The 15743-nt window shown below is 36.0% G+C and overlaps 1 protein-coding gene across 1 annotated transcript; it reads right to left on the bottom strand.

Moving 5' to 3' along the window:
• Positions 1 to 579: 579 nt before the first annotated feature.
• Positions 580 to 14966, bottom strand: LOC136253783 (protein NLRC3-like). Its single transcript, XM_066046441.1, has 3 exons — positions 14936 to 14966; positions 6751 to 6993; positions 580 to 4331 (listed from the first exon to the last, which is right to left on the bottom strand). Exons 1-3 carry the CDS (start codon positions 14964 to 14966, stop codon positions 580 to 582), a joined length of 4026 nt encoding a protein of 1341 aa, XP_065902513.1.
• Between the last annotated feature and the right edge of the window lie 777 nt (positions 14967 to 15743).

Consider the following 15743-nt stretch of genomic DNA (forward strand, 5'->3'; position numbering starts at 1 on the left):
CAACTTACTACTGTATGTTCTAATAGAGTAGTGTATGTTCTATTAGAGTAGCTGAATGGAACTCTATAATTATATAAATGAATGGGCTTTGTTTATTAAATTAATTATCTAAGCACCTTTGTGATTGAACTGGAACAGAGCGTGTTCATATAATAGAAGCCATATTATTGGTTCCAATCCTGTAACCTTCATGGAGTTGTAGTAACTGTTCAATTAGAGTAGTGAGATGCATGAGGGTATAATTGAAATGTGTATAAATATAATTGATTGAATGATACATCATGCATATGTAATCATGTTATATACACACGTATCCTTTATAAGTTATTATTATTCAGATTACACATATTATATTCTTCAATTTTTTTATAAACAGACAAATACCATGATGAAATGATGGGTGTATGCATGAATGCATACACAGATCCACTGCATGAAACTATGTGATGTGAACATAATTATACTCATGGACATGTGAAAAATAAGCATACTTATACATATGCACATCTATACATTGTACATATGCATAAACAAATACACTAATTAATATTATTATTATAACATGCAAAACAATTATAGCTACCAGTTGGAAAACTTTAGTTTATTGTCCTCTGTTCTAACTCGGTTAATCTTTTCTACTTCCTGATCAATTTCTGTTCTTATTCTTTCATTATTTATTTGTGGTACCCAAATGTTCTTCAAGTTTGATGTGCTTGACAGAATTTTGAAGACAGTTTGTTTTATCACTAGATCACTAAGAGGATTATCATGCAGCAATAATTCACTAAGAGCTGAATTGTTTGCAAGTGAAAAGGATAACTGTTCTACTGCAGAGTCGTCAAAATTATTTCGACAAACATTGAGAACTTTCAAGGTTGTATTGTCTTTTAAAGCACCAAATATTTTATATGCACCCAAATTCTGCAGTTTGGTAGATCCCAGGTCTAACAATTGAAGTGACGAGTTTTCGTTTATAACCTGGCAGATTTTATTGACAGCTTTCTGATTAACAATACCACTCTGTCTCAATGTCAGTTCCCTTAACAGTTTTGTGGATTTTAAAGATGCCACAATCGTTGCTAAACCACCTTCAAATTCATTCCACGATACATTCACCACCTCCAGTTTCTGTTTATCTTGTAAAGTGTGTGCTATTTCACTAGCTGCCATGGATTTGATGCCATTACTGCTAATATTAAAAACTTTTAGGTTAGGGTGCTGCTTTTGTAGAGCTTTGCACAGTTTAATACATCCTAAGCTTTCTAATTTGTTTAGTGAAACATTTAGCACTTCCAGTGAGGTATTACTTTTGATAACTTCAGCAATATCACTTGATGCTTTAGTCAGTATCTTATTGGAGCTCACGTTCAATGCCTTTAAGGTGGTAATCTTTTGCAGTGCACTTGCAATTATAATCATACCCTCAGTCCCAAGACTATTTTGTGAAAGGTTTAATTCTAATAGATTGGTTTTGCTAACAAGCATACAGGACAATCCAGGTGCTGCATCTAACTCAATACCATTGTTCTGCAAGTCAAGTACTTTAAGTGTTTTGTTCTCCTGAAGAGACTTGGAAATCACTATAGCTCCTGTTGATAAAATTTCATTTGCACACAGATTCAGTATTTCCAAACCAATTTTGTTTTCTAAGCTATCAGCTAAGGCTATTGCAGCAACATCATTGATGTCATTACCTCTCATAATTAATGATTTTAGTCTTGGCATATCCTTGATGGCTTGAGCAATTTTTTGAACTCCGATAGGTCCCAATTTATTTTGTGAAACATCAACTTCTTGCATTAATGGTGCTGTTCCTAAGGCAGTTACAAGACTGTCCACAGATTTCTCTTCTTTTGGTAAACACTTTGGAATTTCTAAAACCATTAATGATGGAAGTAGTTTTAATTTTGTGATCTCCAAATATGTAGTATGCCTAGCATAAATTTTGATGTCTGAAGCTATTACTACTTTAACAGAGCTAGTGACGGGTATAGTGTCAGTTAGATCTGCTTGATTGTCATGAAACAATCCGGGCTCTACAATACACAAATCTGATAGACCTCTTAAAGCTGACAATTTGGTAGCAAGCAAATGAACCATTGGTTCAGTTAAGCCGCTGTGTGATAAGTGTAAAGAGTGGAGGGTAGCATTCTCAACTAACAGGTTTAAGATTGCTTCTAGACGCTCAGGATTAACTGGGCAATTACATATGCTAAATTTGTTTAAGGCAGTGTAACATCTCAAAACTTCAGCAATGTGATCTCCTCGCTCATTTCTTACATATAGTTGGTGAGATGTAATCCCAACAATGTGCAAAGAAGTAGTAGTAGTGATTCGTTGTTCAATTTCTTCTGCTACATCAGCTGAAATGTTATTACCATTCATCAATAGCAGTTTTAAACTGGTGTCACTAGATAAATGAGTGGTAAATGCTTTGGCTCCTTTATCACCCAATAGATTGTCAGAAAGGTAAAACTCCTCTGTTTCACATAACTGTACTAAGTCTGCTAAGGCATGTGCAGACATCGCGGAAAGTTTATTACCAGAGAAATTAATAACTTTGATGTGAACTTTGGATTTTGCACTTGAAGCTAATTCCTTCCACAGAATACCACAACCGACATTTTGCATATTACAACTAGAGAGATCTAATTTCTCCCAATCTAGTATATATGACTGAGTTAAAAAGAAACCAAGGGTGACAACATGGTTTGGCAGCAGTGTTTCTCCACTAAGGTCAACTTGTTTGTTCTGCATTGACTCACCTATAATGTTACACATGGTTTCATCTTTTGCTTCCTTAAAGCATTGAAAAAGGCGAAGACGATTTATTTTAACTTGTAATATCTTTTGTGCAATGTAAAACTCTTTAAAAAGTTTACTGGTAAGTGAAAAGAAGTTACCAGACAGGAAATGCTTAAATGCAAAAGATCTACCTTGAGTAAGGCCCACATATATGATCCATGTGTTGAGGTATCTTTCATCCCAGAATGTATCTCTGAGAAGGTCCAACTGTCTGTCATTAGGTAATGATTGTATGTAATATGCAGCGAGGTACTCTTGAACTGAAGAATGAGCAAAATTGAAAGACAAGGTTGGCCCATTTGTAGTAAAGTATTGTGTAACTTGTAGCAAGCCAAAGCCATGGATAGTTCCAGAGTTTTGCACAATTTCTGGACATGCTCTACTAACCTCTTCATAACTAAAAACAACAACATCCTTCCTCAATGCATCGTATGATAAGTATGCCAGATTCTGCTTGATGGAACTTTTGAAAAAATTGCCCTTTTGCAGCTTCTTGTTTTTTTCATATTTTTCAATATGAAGTGTGATAGTCAAGTTGACAAATTTTTCATACAACTCTGTACGAGATTGAGGAAGATCATTTTCTGTAAACAAGTGGAGCAAAATGGTCATGTTCAGTGGAATATAGCAGAGGCTGTCAACAGTAGGATGACTTTCCAAGTATTGTTTTAGCCTCACTATGTCATCTGGTTTTTTCTCCAATGCTCTCTGGATATAGTCTTGCCTGTCATTGCTGGTAAAGCCTAGTATTTCCAATCGTCGATCAGCCTGTCCACACAAAGATCCAGAGGCAAAAGAGCGAGATGTAATAACCACACCACATTTAGGCAAAATCTCACACCTGATTATGCGGGAGAGCAAATGATCACTTTTCAGCCCCCCATAAAATTCATCACATCCATCCAAAACAATTGTAAGAATTTCTCCTTGTGTTTCTTTTATGTGCACATAAATCAGATCAATCGTCTCTTCATTCTCCAATTCACAGAAGAGTGCAACCAAATCTTTTACATGTTTCAATGATTGAAGTCTTGGATCATGAGCATGAAGAAGAAAAAGAAATCTTTTTTCAGTCAGAATCTGTCCTTGGGACCACTGGTAAGCAATTTCTTTGCACAAGTATGTCTTACCAATACCAGGAACTCCATCAATTAATATGATTCGTGGTGAAGGTGAATCATCAACAGGTTTAAATACATCTGCAATATTTTTATTGATAGTTTTGTCTGCTAAGTATTCTGCTGCTAAGTTTGATGAATGACCTCTCATGTTTTGTCTCAGAGATATTAGACGTGATCTTTGAGGCACTTTTGGCATTGTACTGATATCTCCTTTACTCCTGGATCTGGCCATTGCACCAACTACCTTTTTGGACTTTTCTTTGTTCTTGTGAAGGACTAGTGCAATGCTGATAAACAGTCTCGGCTTATCTGGCCAATGTGGCCATATTTCCTCATCTGGTCCAGTAAATCGTGTTTCTTGATATTGTTCTTTTAGACATTTTTCAGCATTGGTAAGTTTATTGCCTGTAAAATGTAACCATTAAATGTAATCATTATCAAAGAAACTATAACACAGACTTTTGGTCAGAACTTAGGAAAACTGTGTTGAATCTGGAATCTAAAAGAAATCCGTGAAATGTTTATAATAGCATCTTTGTGGGATATATCTAAATAGGCTTCACTAATTTGGTCACAACCCTTTTCATACTGTTAGGTGTAGTTCTGGTGTTATATGTGACCCAGTCTGGGAAAACCGGGCTTATCGCCTATTTAAAAGTATCGAGAAATGCCGGTTTTAAGTATTTAGTGTGTTATAGCTCGTCAATGGTTGAAGCTATGTGTACCAACTTTTCACACATTTTGCACCAATTCCGTACCTTCTACAGCATCCACTATGCAAGTAGCCAACGACTACGTTTCCTGCCATTTTAGACAGTTTTTAAACTGAGGTTGACTGTATCAGGCGAGCAGCAAAATGGGTGGGAGGCGGGGACCTGGAAGGCGGGCAAGATGGTGTTCAAAAATTGAAAAGGAAGGTGTAGGGATGAATTAGGCCACGTTTTGGGCCATTGAGGTCTTAATATTGGCTAAAATGAAAGGAAATTCACAGCAGAGGTACTTATTCAATACCACAGAGCTTTACAGCTATATACAGTCATCTCCAGGCTGATCAGAGCTCCATTAAGGCCCCACACTGCAGGTACAGATAGCCACTGGGGTTGGGAAAAGCAGTCAGCAAAACCAGACCACTCAAGTCTAGCTGATTTTGATTGTGGAAACCAGACCACTCAAGTCTAGCTGATTTTGATTGTGGAATTAGTTTATTCATGTAGCTTTGTGTCTTGGGTGAAAAATCAAATCTGCTGACATGGACGATAAAACCGGTTTCGTCAGACTGGGTCACATATGTAGTAGCCAGCTCAGTACACTGCTGACAATATACCATTACTTTATTTGAGCAGTATGCATTTAATGCCACTTATGCAGCTAGCAGATGTTAAGCCCATTAGTTACGCACTACTTTCACAGCAAAACTCATATAACACTGATACTAACTCCATATTTACTCAGTATTACTCTGTCTTAGAACAATTTCTTTCAAGTACAACCTAGCCTGAGGCAGAACTAGATTAATAGTCACAGCAGTAGTATAATACCATGAAAATTTTGACAGAAATGCTGCAATATCATCAGTAAAGACAGAGGCATACAGTGTTAGCTAGTATCAGTCAGTGTCGGTATACGGATTTTGCTGTGTGTTTTTCCTAGAAATGACACTCTTAGGCTTTCCGAGCTGAAGAACATTCACTGAATAGTTGAACTCTACAATACAAAGTGTTAACTTTTGAAGTTCAATAAACTTCACATGTTCATTACCTTGATCAGTGTGTATAGTTACTGCAACATTAAATTGATGTAATATTATGTGAGACTATAAAACACTATTAGCTGAAGATAATACTTTCAAATCTGGTAGCTAGCTTAATATCTGTGAATAGCTAAATTTACTTCAGATTTTATGTTCTAACATGCTGTCTCAAAGTTTCTATCTCAAAATTTTCTAGATCTGCCACTGTTTCTGAACATTACTATTACAGGTACTGGAAGTAGGATTAAGTCTATTATGCTCCAAAATCTTCCAATTTTTCTCTCTGGCAATTCTTTTTTATTCACCTATTATTCTCAGAATTATTCCCTATCTATACCCATTACTCCCAAAAATTATTCCTGAAATTTGTGCCAGATCATATTAATTATGGATTTATATAATGACTATTACATCCTTACAATTAATTCTTAATCATTAGGATTATTGGCTCAATGTTGACTGCTCTATTAGAGTATCTCGATCTTTTCAACTGTTTTTATGCTTGCACTGTTTCAGTGGTGTACTCAAAAGATTTTTGCATCAGACCACAAGGAAAACTTACAATTTTGTACCAAATATTTCTGGAACTCATTGGATTTTTCTGGACTATTCTCCAATTCTTCAACCACCTAATTATGCCAGCATAATAGATAATTATATGCCTAACTGGAAGTTACCAAAGTTATGTAGATCTTAAGTGTTCCTGTCTAACTATCTTTTGATTCAATTTTATTGTGCCTTGGCAACTTAACAAGAAAAAGTAACAGTACCTAAATGTGTAGAAAAAAACTTACTACTCTACCCATAAACAATTTAAATAGCATACAAGGTGATAAACTGTACTGTTTTGTATCGTCTCAGAGAAAGGTTTCTCACAATGGACTTTAGAAACCTTTTTGAGTTAAAGCATTTAACCTGTATGGTCCTACGTATGTATATATTTTGTAAGTGCAAGCTATCAGAATGAACTGACTACTGCATCAAGATGATGTGATTACACACATAGCTAGCTACAATGTTATACATATTATTCTGAAGCAGTCAGCGACAAGTAAATGTTTAAAATTCCCTTACATTCAGGATTCACTGCAAATTTCACAGCTTCTGCTAACTTTGACCATGATGCACTTGGAGTGGTTTCAAGCCATATATCCAACATGCGATAGAAACATTCTCTGCTGTTTCCAGGAACATTCTTGTCAATTACTCTCAAATCTTCAAGTGGTATCTTAAGAAAAGCTCCAATACCTTTCCAATATCTTGCAAAGTGAGGAATAACCTTTTCAAACAATTCACTAAGTTCTGGTCTCTCAGAACCTACATAATATATTACATTAATTTTAAAAAGTGCGTATTAGGAATTTTAAGTTTGCTTCTACGAGTGAATTCGGGATTAAATGTCTACTACTATATTTGCAGGTGTAGGTGACCTCCCTTGTTTCCCTACTTTTTTCTATGATCCTTAATTGAAATAAAAATTGTTAATTTTTGCTTATACTTGTTTGTTTACTTTTTTGTAACATTATTTTTACTGGTGAAACTGCGTATACCGCATGATAAGAAAGATGGCACTGAGTTAATGTTTTCATCTGAACATGTGCCCAAATTGTCAATTACTGACTGGAAAGCGAAGTGGCCTTTATGCTTTGCTTTCAACTATGTTCAGCCCATTACACGGTGATACAAGGAAAAAACAGCAGGAGAACTACCTCTGTAATCAATCCAGCCTCCACAGAAAATACAGACTACTGTTACAAATGCAGCTGGGAAGCTATCAGACTACTGCAAATAAACAACTTGGGCTGTCAGCAAAAAGACAAAAATAAGTCCACGATGAATGCATTTTATGTAGTGCGATATGCCAAAAGGCACCTGTTGGGCTAAAGTGATGTCGAACAGTGAAAAAAAGCAAGCCCATAGCTTTAGCCACTATTGAGATACTGTACGCTTGTCTAAAAGTATCAGGCAGGCAGTTAGCCAGTCAGTAGAAAATTCCATTGAATTTTTTTTTTAAGTTGTAGCACATTTTTGGAAACATTTAGCTATAGGGTTGTACTGTTGAGCTTGGCTACACTTCACCAATACAGGATGATGGTATTGTGAAGCTGGTTTTTGGGTGATGCTTTTGGTCAGAAAAACTCAAATCTCATATATATATATATATATATATATATATACCACTTTCACACCTCACTTGAAAGGGAAAAGAAAGTGTATAATTGGTATAATAGCACTGCTATCAGTGCTCAGGAATGCAGTAACGAGAAATGGAGGTAGCTTACAAGTTATATCCCTCCTAGGAGGGATATAACTTGTATACCTCCTATTCTCATTAATGTATTCCAAGCATTCTCAGAAATCATCTGACTTCTTTGATGAAACTGTGTGATCTCCTCTGCTGTAATATAGTGACACTTCACAGGATCGATAGTAGGTTCTAATTTTGTAAAGTGAGCCAAAGCATAGATCATGGACATGGGGAAGAAGATAGTTTGTTGTTTTACTGAATGAAGGTCACAAGTTAGTTTATATTGCTGTTTTGATTGTATAGTCACGTGGCAATATCCAGACACTATGCGTAGTGCTAAATTGATTTGGCCATTAGTGTTAACAATATTACTCACTATTTTAGTTTATTCATGGCTAGTAAAGTAAGTACTTTAGTGCACTAGAATCTGCATCTTTATATTGCTGTTTTGACACCTGGCGTGATGTCACATGCACATAGTGACTGGGCGTGGTGTTTAATTGACTAGGCCATTATAGCGCTGTAAACATATTCACTGCTTTAGTTTATTTATGACTAGTATAGTAAGTACTTTATAGTGTCACTTAAGGGGGCAAGCAACTATGTCTTATGGCTTCCATAAATAAAAGTATGTCTTTTATATGAAGCTGTAAAACCAACATAGATACTGTTCTCCACCCGATGAATAAAACATGTTTTAGTTGAGACATTGAACTTCTGTTTAGTGCAAATCTGAGTGAAATCCTCTGAAGTATGTACAAATTATGGCGTGGTTACAAAACACTGCAATTTTAGCACTAAAATTGATTCTTCTCCTACAGGTAATTGTGAAACTCCCCCAAAATTCTTGTAGTGGCTTGTAATAACAGTATCTTTAAAAGTATGGAAACAGATTTTTAGAAATGACTACTATGGCTTCAAAAGAAGAGATCACTGTTTTTCATAGAAAATTTAGAGAGTTCAATAGCTTACTTGATAAAGTACTTCAAAAAACTACTTCCATACTTTTGTTACAAACATATTTAGGTAGCAGATGACAAGTTTAAGAAGCGTAGAACTAAAACTGTGAGACTAGATCCAAAATTTGTAGAATTCTCATTCTTTAGGTCTAAAATACTAAACTGAGTCTTAAAGTCAGTACTTCTAACTGGAGATGGCGATTTTTAATTACCACAAACACATCTGGTGCAAAAGGGGATGGAAAGCAAGCACAGGTCAATGAAAACCAAGATTTTGCATGTGAAGCCATAGGAATTAGTAACATGCCCCCCTTAATTAAGCTTCATTATTAGCTGTTCAGCTCGCATTTGGGTTTCTTGTGTTTAATTGCGTATGCACAATTGAAGCGATCTGCATGCTCATGTCCATACACTTACGTTGGGCCTCTCAACAGCACCTTGTCGTTGTTCTTACAACATTATCCACAATCGAAATTCACATGGTCTCATATAAAATGCACTCACGAAGCATTCCTGCAGTTTCCCCACACTTGCAGGTGAATCACCCAAGTGGAATATATTAGTTGTAACATGGGCACTTGTGATTTGCCTGAAATATACACACTCGCACTTGGGCTGCGCCCTCATGCTTGTGCGTATATTTCAGGCAAATCACTCATGCCCATGTTACAACTACTACATATATATATATATATATATATACGTATAGTACTACCATACTGTATAACAACATGAGCAACTTCATATCAATTACAGATGATACCTACTTTACATGTACACAATAGGAAACATACAAAGCTTTTGTGAATTTCCATTACACAATACATGATGGTGTAATTGTAAAAATGATGGATGGGTTGGTGGGTGGGCGGGCATGTAGGCAGGCAAATTATTTTGGGTTTTGACGATTTTCGAAAAATATTCAATATTCGGCTGTCTGCGAGTGCTTTTTAGTTTTTATGCTGGATTTGAAGATAGATGCACCAAGACTATTTCTGTAAAAATGATTGGCAGGTTATATAGAGCCGGTACTGGTTGCACTGTTTCGTGGATGCTACTGAGAATGTTATGTGCATTAAAAAAAAAAAAAAAAACTTGGACAAAAACTTAAGAAAGTGAAAACAAAAAAGGATGCCTCAGCTGGTATCAAACTCCAGCATCAATACTCGTGCTCCATTCTTGTAACCACTGTACCACTGGTGCAGCAGCTACCCACCTGCATTAGTTTCTACCTTATTAATGTCCAACTGATGTGAAAGGAAACCAAAGCTGAACTCAATGCTAGCCCTATTACGTGCCTTAAAGTATAAAACTTGAGGCAAACTACTAGTCACGCACCCTAAAGTCAAATACTCGGGGCATACGACTATGCCAGAACTATAGCCATTCGTATTTGTTAACCGGTACTGACATAATACAAGTGCACGAAAAAATTTGGAATTTTCAACTAGAGTAGGGACCAAAAAGTTAACAAACAAGTACACAAAAATTTTTGGAATTTTCGACTAGAGTAGGGACCATAGCACATCGATAAAAAGTACTGAAACAAGTTGGAGTAGTCCATGATATTAAATCACTGTAATACAATAAGAAGTGTTATATCCGTTATGGTATCTTGAGCACAGTAGGGATATAACACTTCTTATTGTATTACAGTGATATAATATCATGGACTACTCCAACTTGTTTCAGTACTTTTTATCGATGTGCTATGGTCCCTACTCTTAGACTAGTTGAAAATTCCAAAATTTTATGTGTACTTGTTTGTTAACTTTTTTGTAAATAATTTTATTATGGCTGGTGAACCCACGCATACCGCATCTGAAAAGGCACCACACGCCCCGGCTATATCAATTATCGTGTGAAAAGTGAAGTATCCATTACGCTTCGTTGTCAGCTATGTTCAACCTGTTGCACAGCATTTCGAATCAAGAACTTGTTGAAAGCGTTTCAGGTCGATCTGAAAGCTTGTTTGGCTTAGTTTTACCTCACCAATACTGCCTCATCGTCGTAAGGGAAAACTGAGGCTGATTTTTGGGTGATATTATTTTGTGGGCCACGCCTACTCCTTTGTGGTCCCTACTATACAGTTACTATCGTACTGTATGATAAGCCCTACTCTACCTTTTACACATTCGTTAGCTATAACTTTGTTAACAATGATGTTACAAAATAAGCTATGCTTTCTTTGTACCTGTCATAGGTTAGCTATACAGTACACATTGATCATTACAATAAGTAATTGTTGCACATAAGGACGATGCTGCTGGAGCGACTGACAACTGACAGGGAATTGTGACAAAACATAATATGCAGGGTTTCTATGAGATTATGCATTTAATACATTATTATTCATGCATTAAATTCAGAAGTTTCATGTTTACACTTAATAGTGTTAACAGCTTTAGATAGTTATTTGACTATTCCAATCATGTAACTATGTATATGGTTTTGCTGATTGTGTAGACAATAGTAAGCACATGCAAGGATACATAAAGAAGTGTTAATACTGTAATAGCGAAGAATGTGTTAGTCGCAAAGAAATGCATTTAGAAACGCAAGCAGTTAAACCTAGCCGCTAAACAACAAACACACTAATACTAAAAAAGATGTCTTACGTGTGTATCTTGTCGACGACGTACGATAGGTCCTGTATAAGCCAAACGACAAATCACAAAGTATTCTAAAAGTTTGGTGCGATAACACGTGTATTCACAATGATTATGGAAGCCCTATTGATATGGAAGCCCTACTGATGAGCAATGGCCACGATAAAGAAGGATCAAAGGAAAATCAGTAAGCGATAGCGCATACATTGTAGGATATTTAAAATACTAAAAGTTTCATCTCCATGAAATTCGAAGCATTTCCACCAAAGAAGTAAGGCTGTAGCTGTAGCCAATTTTCCGCTACGCTTGACTGAACGCATCAGGCAGGCAGTGAGGCAGTAGAAAATTCGGGAAAATAATTAAAAAAAAAATTTCATAGCACCTAATAGAAAATACTTCAGGTCGTTCTGAAGGCATGTTTGGGCTTGGTTATATCTGACGAATACTGTCAAGTGGCCGTGATGGGCTTGCAAAGACGATTTTGGCTTGATTTATTTTCGTAGACTACGCCCACATCTTTGTCATCCCTACCATACAGTACTATCGTACTGTATGATTCACTATGTTATTGTTTCACACATGATGTTTTATGATGGTTTTAACCACAGCATTTGGGAGGTACTCATCATTTTTAGGGTGAATCTTACTAAACAGTACCATAGTACTGAACTGCTGGCAATAATGGCAAAGATAACTTATAAATTTACTGAGGTGGAAGCTTGTTAGTGATTTGTGGAATATGGGCTCATTAATAGGTTATGGACATGTGGGAGAACTCAGTGAGCAAAGATATATAGTTCTTATGATGAAAACTAGGTGGATAACTTTGGCTATGCATCTTGTGAAACAAAATCATATGAATAAAGATGATGAACAAAAATGGAAAATCTCAAACATCATTTTACTTGTTACTCACTAGTGGACCTATTTCTTGTTACAAAAAAAAACCACCTTTTAGTTGGATGATACTTTTCAAAGGTGGTTTTTAGGTGTGCATTTTATAGAAAAATATGGGTGATCTCTACTATGAACCTACTATTGTGGTTTATGATACAATCAATTTGCATATACATACTTGCAGCCACAGGGGTGTATCCTAGTATTTAATTTGTTCTTCAGCCATGGCTATACTGTTGACTAGTTATATGACTGAAGTAGGGATTAATATGTACTAATATCAATAGCTGCGCATGCAGGTGTAGGTAACTGTGGGGCCTCTCTTGTTTTATTTCTATGATCCCTGCTGAAATTTAGAATTCCTTATTTTTCCTTACAACATGTTAAGCTATACTAAAATCAATTTGCTTACTTTGACTGTTGGACGAGGAGTGTGAAAATTACAGATGACACATACCTACTTATATGTACACAATAGGAAACATTGTGTTACCCACAAACCAACACCTTGTATTGTAAGTGAAAAGAAATAGGCCACAACGGTAAGTCCATGACACATGCATCATACCTGGTGCAGTGTACCAATGGTCATGTGTTGGGTTGAAGCAATGCCAAACAGTGAAAAATCAAGCCAATGGCATTAATCATTATGGAGCTACACTTTTTAAAGGGCACTAGTTAGTTAGTTAGTTAATCATTCTGCAAAAAATGATTCCGTACAGTAGCAACTTACAGAGCATAGGTGGTGTAAAGAGAGGATTTTATGATGAACACTCGTACAACAGGTCAATATTCAGAGCTATAAAATCTGAAGTTTTCACCAAGACTCTCAAGAACAACATCCATGTCTGTTGTTCTACTGTGTAACCTTCATTGCCAAAGTTGCCTCTGGTTGCACACAAATAGTATCAGAATCTGAATCACATACCAATGCTACAATTAATTTGATTAACAGAAACAAGTGACATCCTCTAAGCAAAAACCGCTTGGCTGCAAAAAAGGGTGCATCCACAAAGACAATAGCAATTCAGAACCTGAAAGAGCTGATATCTGGAGTGGCCAAGATGATATGGGGTATCCTTGACAGATATTGGCATCATTTTTAAGAATAAATGTTAATACATCATTACTAACTGTAATAAAATTTCAACATTGGAATTAACCCATGTTCTACATTTGGTCTTGATGCATTCCTATTTAATTCTAATTGGCTAGTAAATTGGCTAACATTTTCTCCACACTGATAATTGCAAAAGGCAGCTAAATTAAAATAGCCAAAGTTAAGAATTAATTATGCAGGTATACAAAAAGACTGAGTATAAATCACAAGCCAGTGATAAAAGGTATAATGTGAAAACTTTGCTCAATAGTTAGTTGTAATAGCATTCCTGTCAATAGTAGCTGAAGTAAGAATTACGTAAATGTCCACTAGTATTGCTACAGGTATAGGAGACTTCCTTTGTTTCATTGCCTTTTATTTCTGTGATACCTACTCAAATTTAAACCTTTGCTCAACTTGTTTAATGAATTTTGTAACATAATTTATGATTGGCGACTGCATCAAAGAAAACAAGGATGTCAGACCCACTACATATAAGATTAATTGCATAACTAAATGCATGCCTTGAGTATCAATCACTGAAAGCAGGGTGGCCTTTTCTCTTTGTTTTCAGCTATGTTCTGCCTGTTAGGAACAAACAACAATAAGAGAAGTACTGTACCTCTGAGATCAATCCATTAATTATGGAAAATTTTCATGATGGTCAATATACACAAGAAGCCATTAATGCTCTACCCATGAATCAAAACCTAAAATGTAGTGGTGAAAGAAAAGGGACAATAAGTAAGTCCATGATGCATGTATTATAAGCTGCAGTGGTAGGTAAAAGATATGCCGTGTACCTCAAACCTGTAATCAGAGAGTGAAGAAATCAAGCCAGTAGCATTCACCATGATAGATGAGTTATACTAGGCTGAATGCATCAGCTAGTCCATAAACAGTGAAAGTTTGGTGTGAAGTTTGGCAAATCAGCATGCAAAGCAGGTTGGTGAATAGAAGCAAAAGTTCATATAAAAATTATAAACTCTTGATAAAATTTTGGCAAAGTACCACACAGCTAATGTTGAACTAGGTAATTGGCAATAAGTTTGGACAGTTTTCTTCAATTCACCAAAATCGTACTTTAGTCATGCCAAACTTTTGTTTTTCCCTTTACGGTAGCTAATAACAAAATCATTGCTTTTTTGCTTTCACTTTTGGAAGCATTTATGTGTAGGATCACTCTGAAGGTACACAATTATACTTATGTATGTAAATACTGCCATGTCATCATGGAGGAGGAAAGGAGATGCTGGATATATACGTATGTAAGAGTTAAAGCACTGCTGTGAGTGCTATATGCTAAACATGGCATGTAAAAGAGACAAATATAGCATTCATTTTTCATTTTGAGACCACTATTTGAGTGTTAGGCACTGCTTTAACCAGTATAGAGAACTGTCACCTTGAAGTGTACACAAGACATATGAAACAGTTAGAAACTTACAGAGTAGTCTTATCATTAGTAGAACAGTCATTTTTCCTGTGTTGAATCAAAAATATCTGCCAAAAATGTCCTGATTTAGGAAGAGTACAAACCAATGTAAGTTAATTTGTGATGATAAACTGGACACATATTTTTTAGTATAGTAACTTGCTTGATCAGTAGGATACACATTCCAACAAACTGCAGCCTCACCTATCCTTCATAATTATTTGGCAGGAATAGTCAAGCCAATTAATGCATTCAAAGTAATTTGAAAAGCTTCCAATTAGTTGCTAACTTGTCTCACAACATTTTCTGCTGGCTAACTGACTGAATAACCTGATAATTAATGCCTTCAGATAAGTATAAGTCAATAATAGTTAACGCAATTAGCTAGATTATATAGATGTCACTATGAACAGTATGAGAAGTTCCTCTGCAATCTACGTATCTAGCCACTATGGAATTACAAACAATTCTTGTGATAAGTTGTACGAAGCCATTAAGCATTAACTTACCGTGAGTCAACACATATGCAGTAGTGGAGAAAGAAATGGGACAGAAAGAAGGAAAAAGGTAAGTTCATGATACATGCATTATAGCTGCTGCAGTTGGCCAAAAGCCCATAGCTTTAAGTAAAGTTGTGCTTGGATGGAGGCATTGGTCAGTCAGTCAGAATTCACTTAAACACACAGAAACTCAGGGACATAGCCAGGATTTTTTGAAGGGGGGTTCCAACAGCAGTATTGAGTTACCAGAAGCAGGGGTCTGTGGGTGCAGCCCCAAGTTGCTGAGAGACTTTCAATGTTTTAATGAATCAAAACTCAGC

Source organism: Dysidea avara, chromosome 4 (genome assembly GCF_963678975.1).
Source record: "Dysidea avara chromosome 4, odDysAvar1.4, whole genome shotgun sequence".
Lineage (NCBI taxonomy): Eukaryota > Metazoa > Porifera > Demospongiae > Dictyoceratida > Dysideidae > Dysidea > Dysidea avara.

What these genes read in the sequence shown, in the direction of transcription:
- LOC136253783 (XM_066046441.1), bottom strand. Translation starts at nt 14,966, where the DNA reads ATGACTGTTCTACTAATGATAAGACTACTCT. An exon ending in ACTAATGATAAGACTACTCT is followed by an intron (nt 6,994 to 14,935) that starts GTAAGTTTCTAA and finishes TATATTATGTAG; the next exon opens with GTTCTGAGAGACCAGAACTT. An exon ending in ATTTGCAGTGAATCCTGAAT is followed by an intron (nt 4,332 to 6,750) that starts GTAAGGGAATTT and finishes TACATTTTACAG; the next exon opens with GCAATAAACTTACCAATGCT.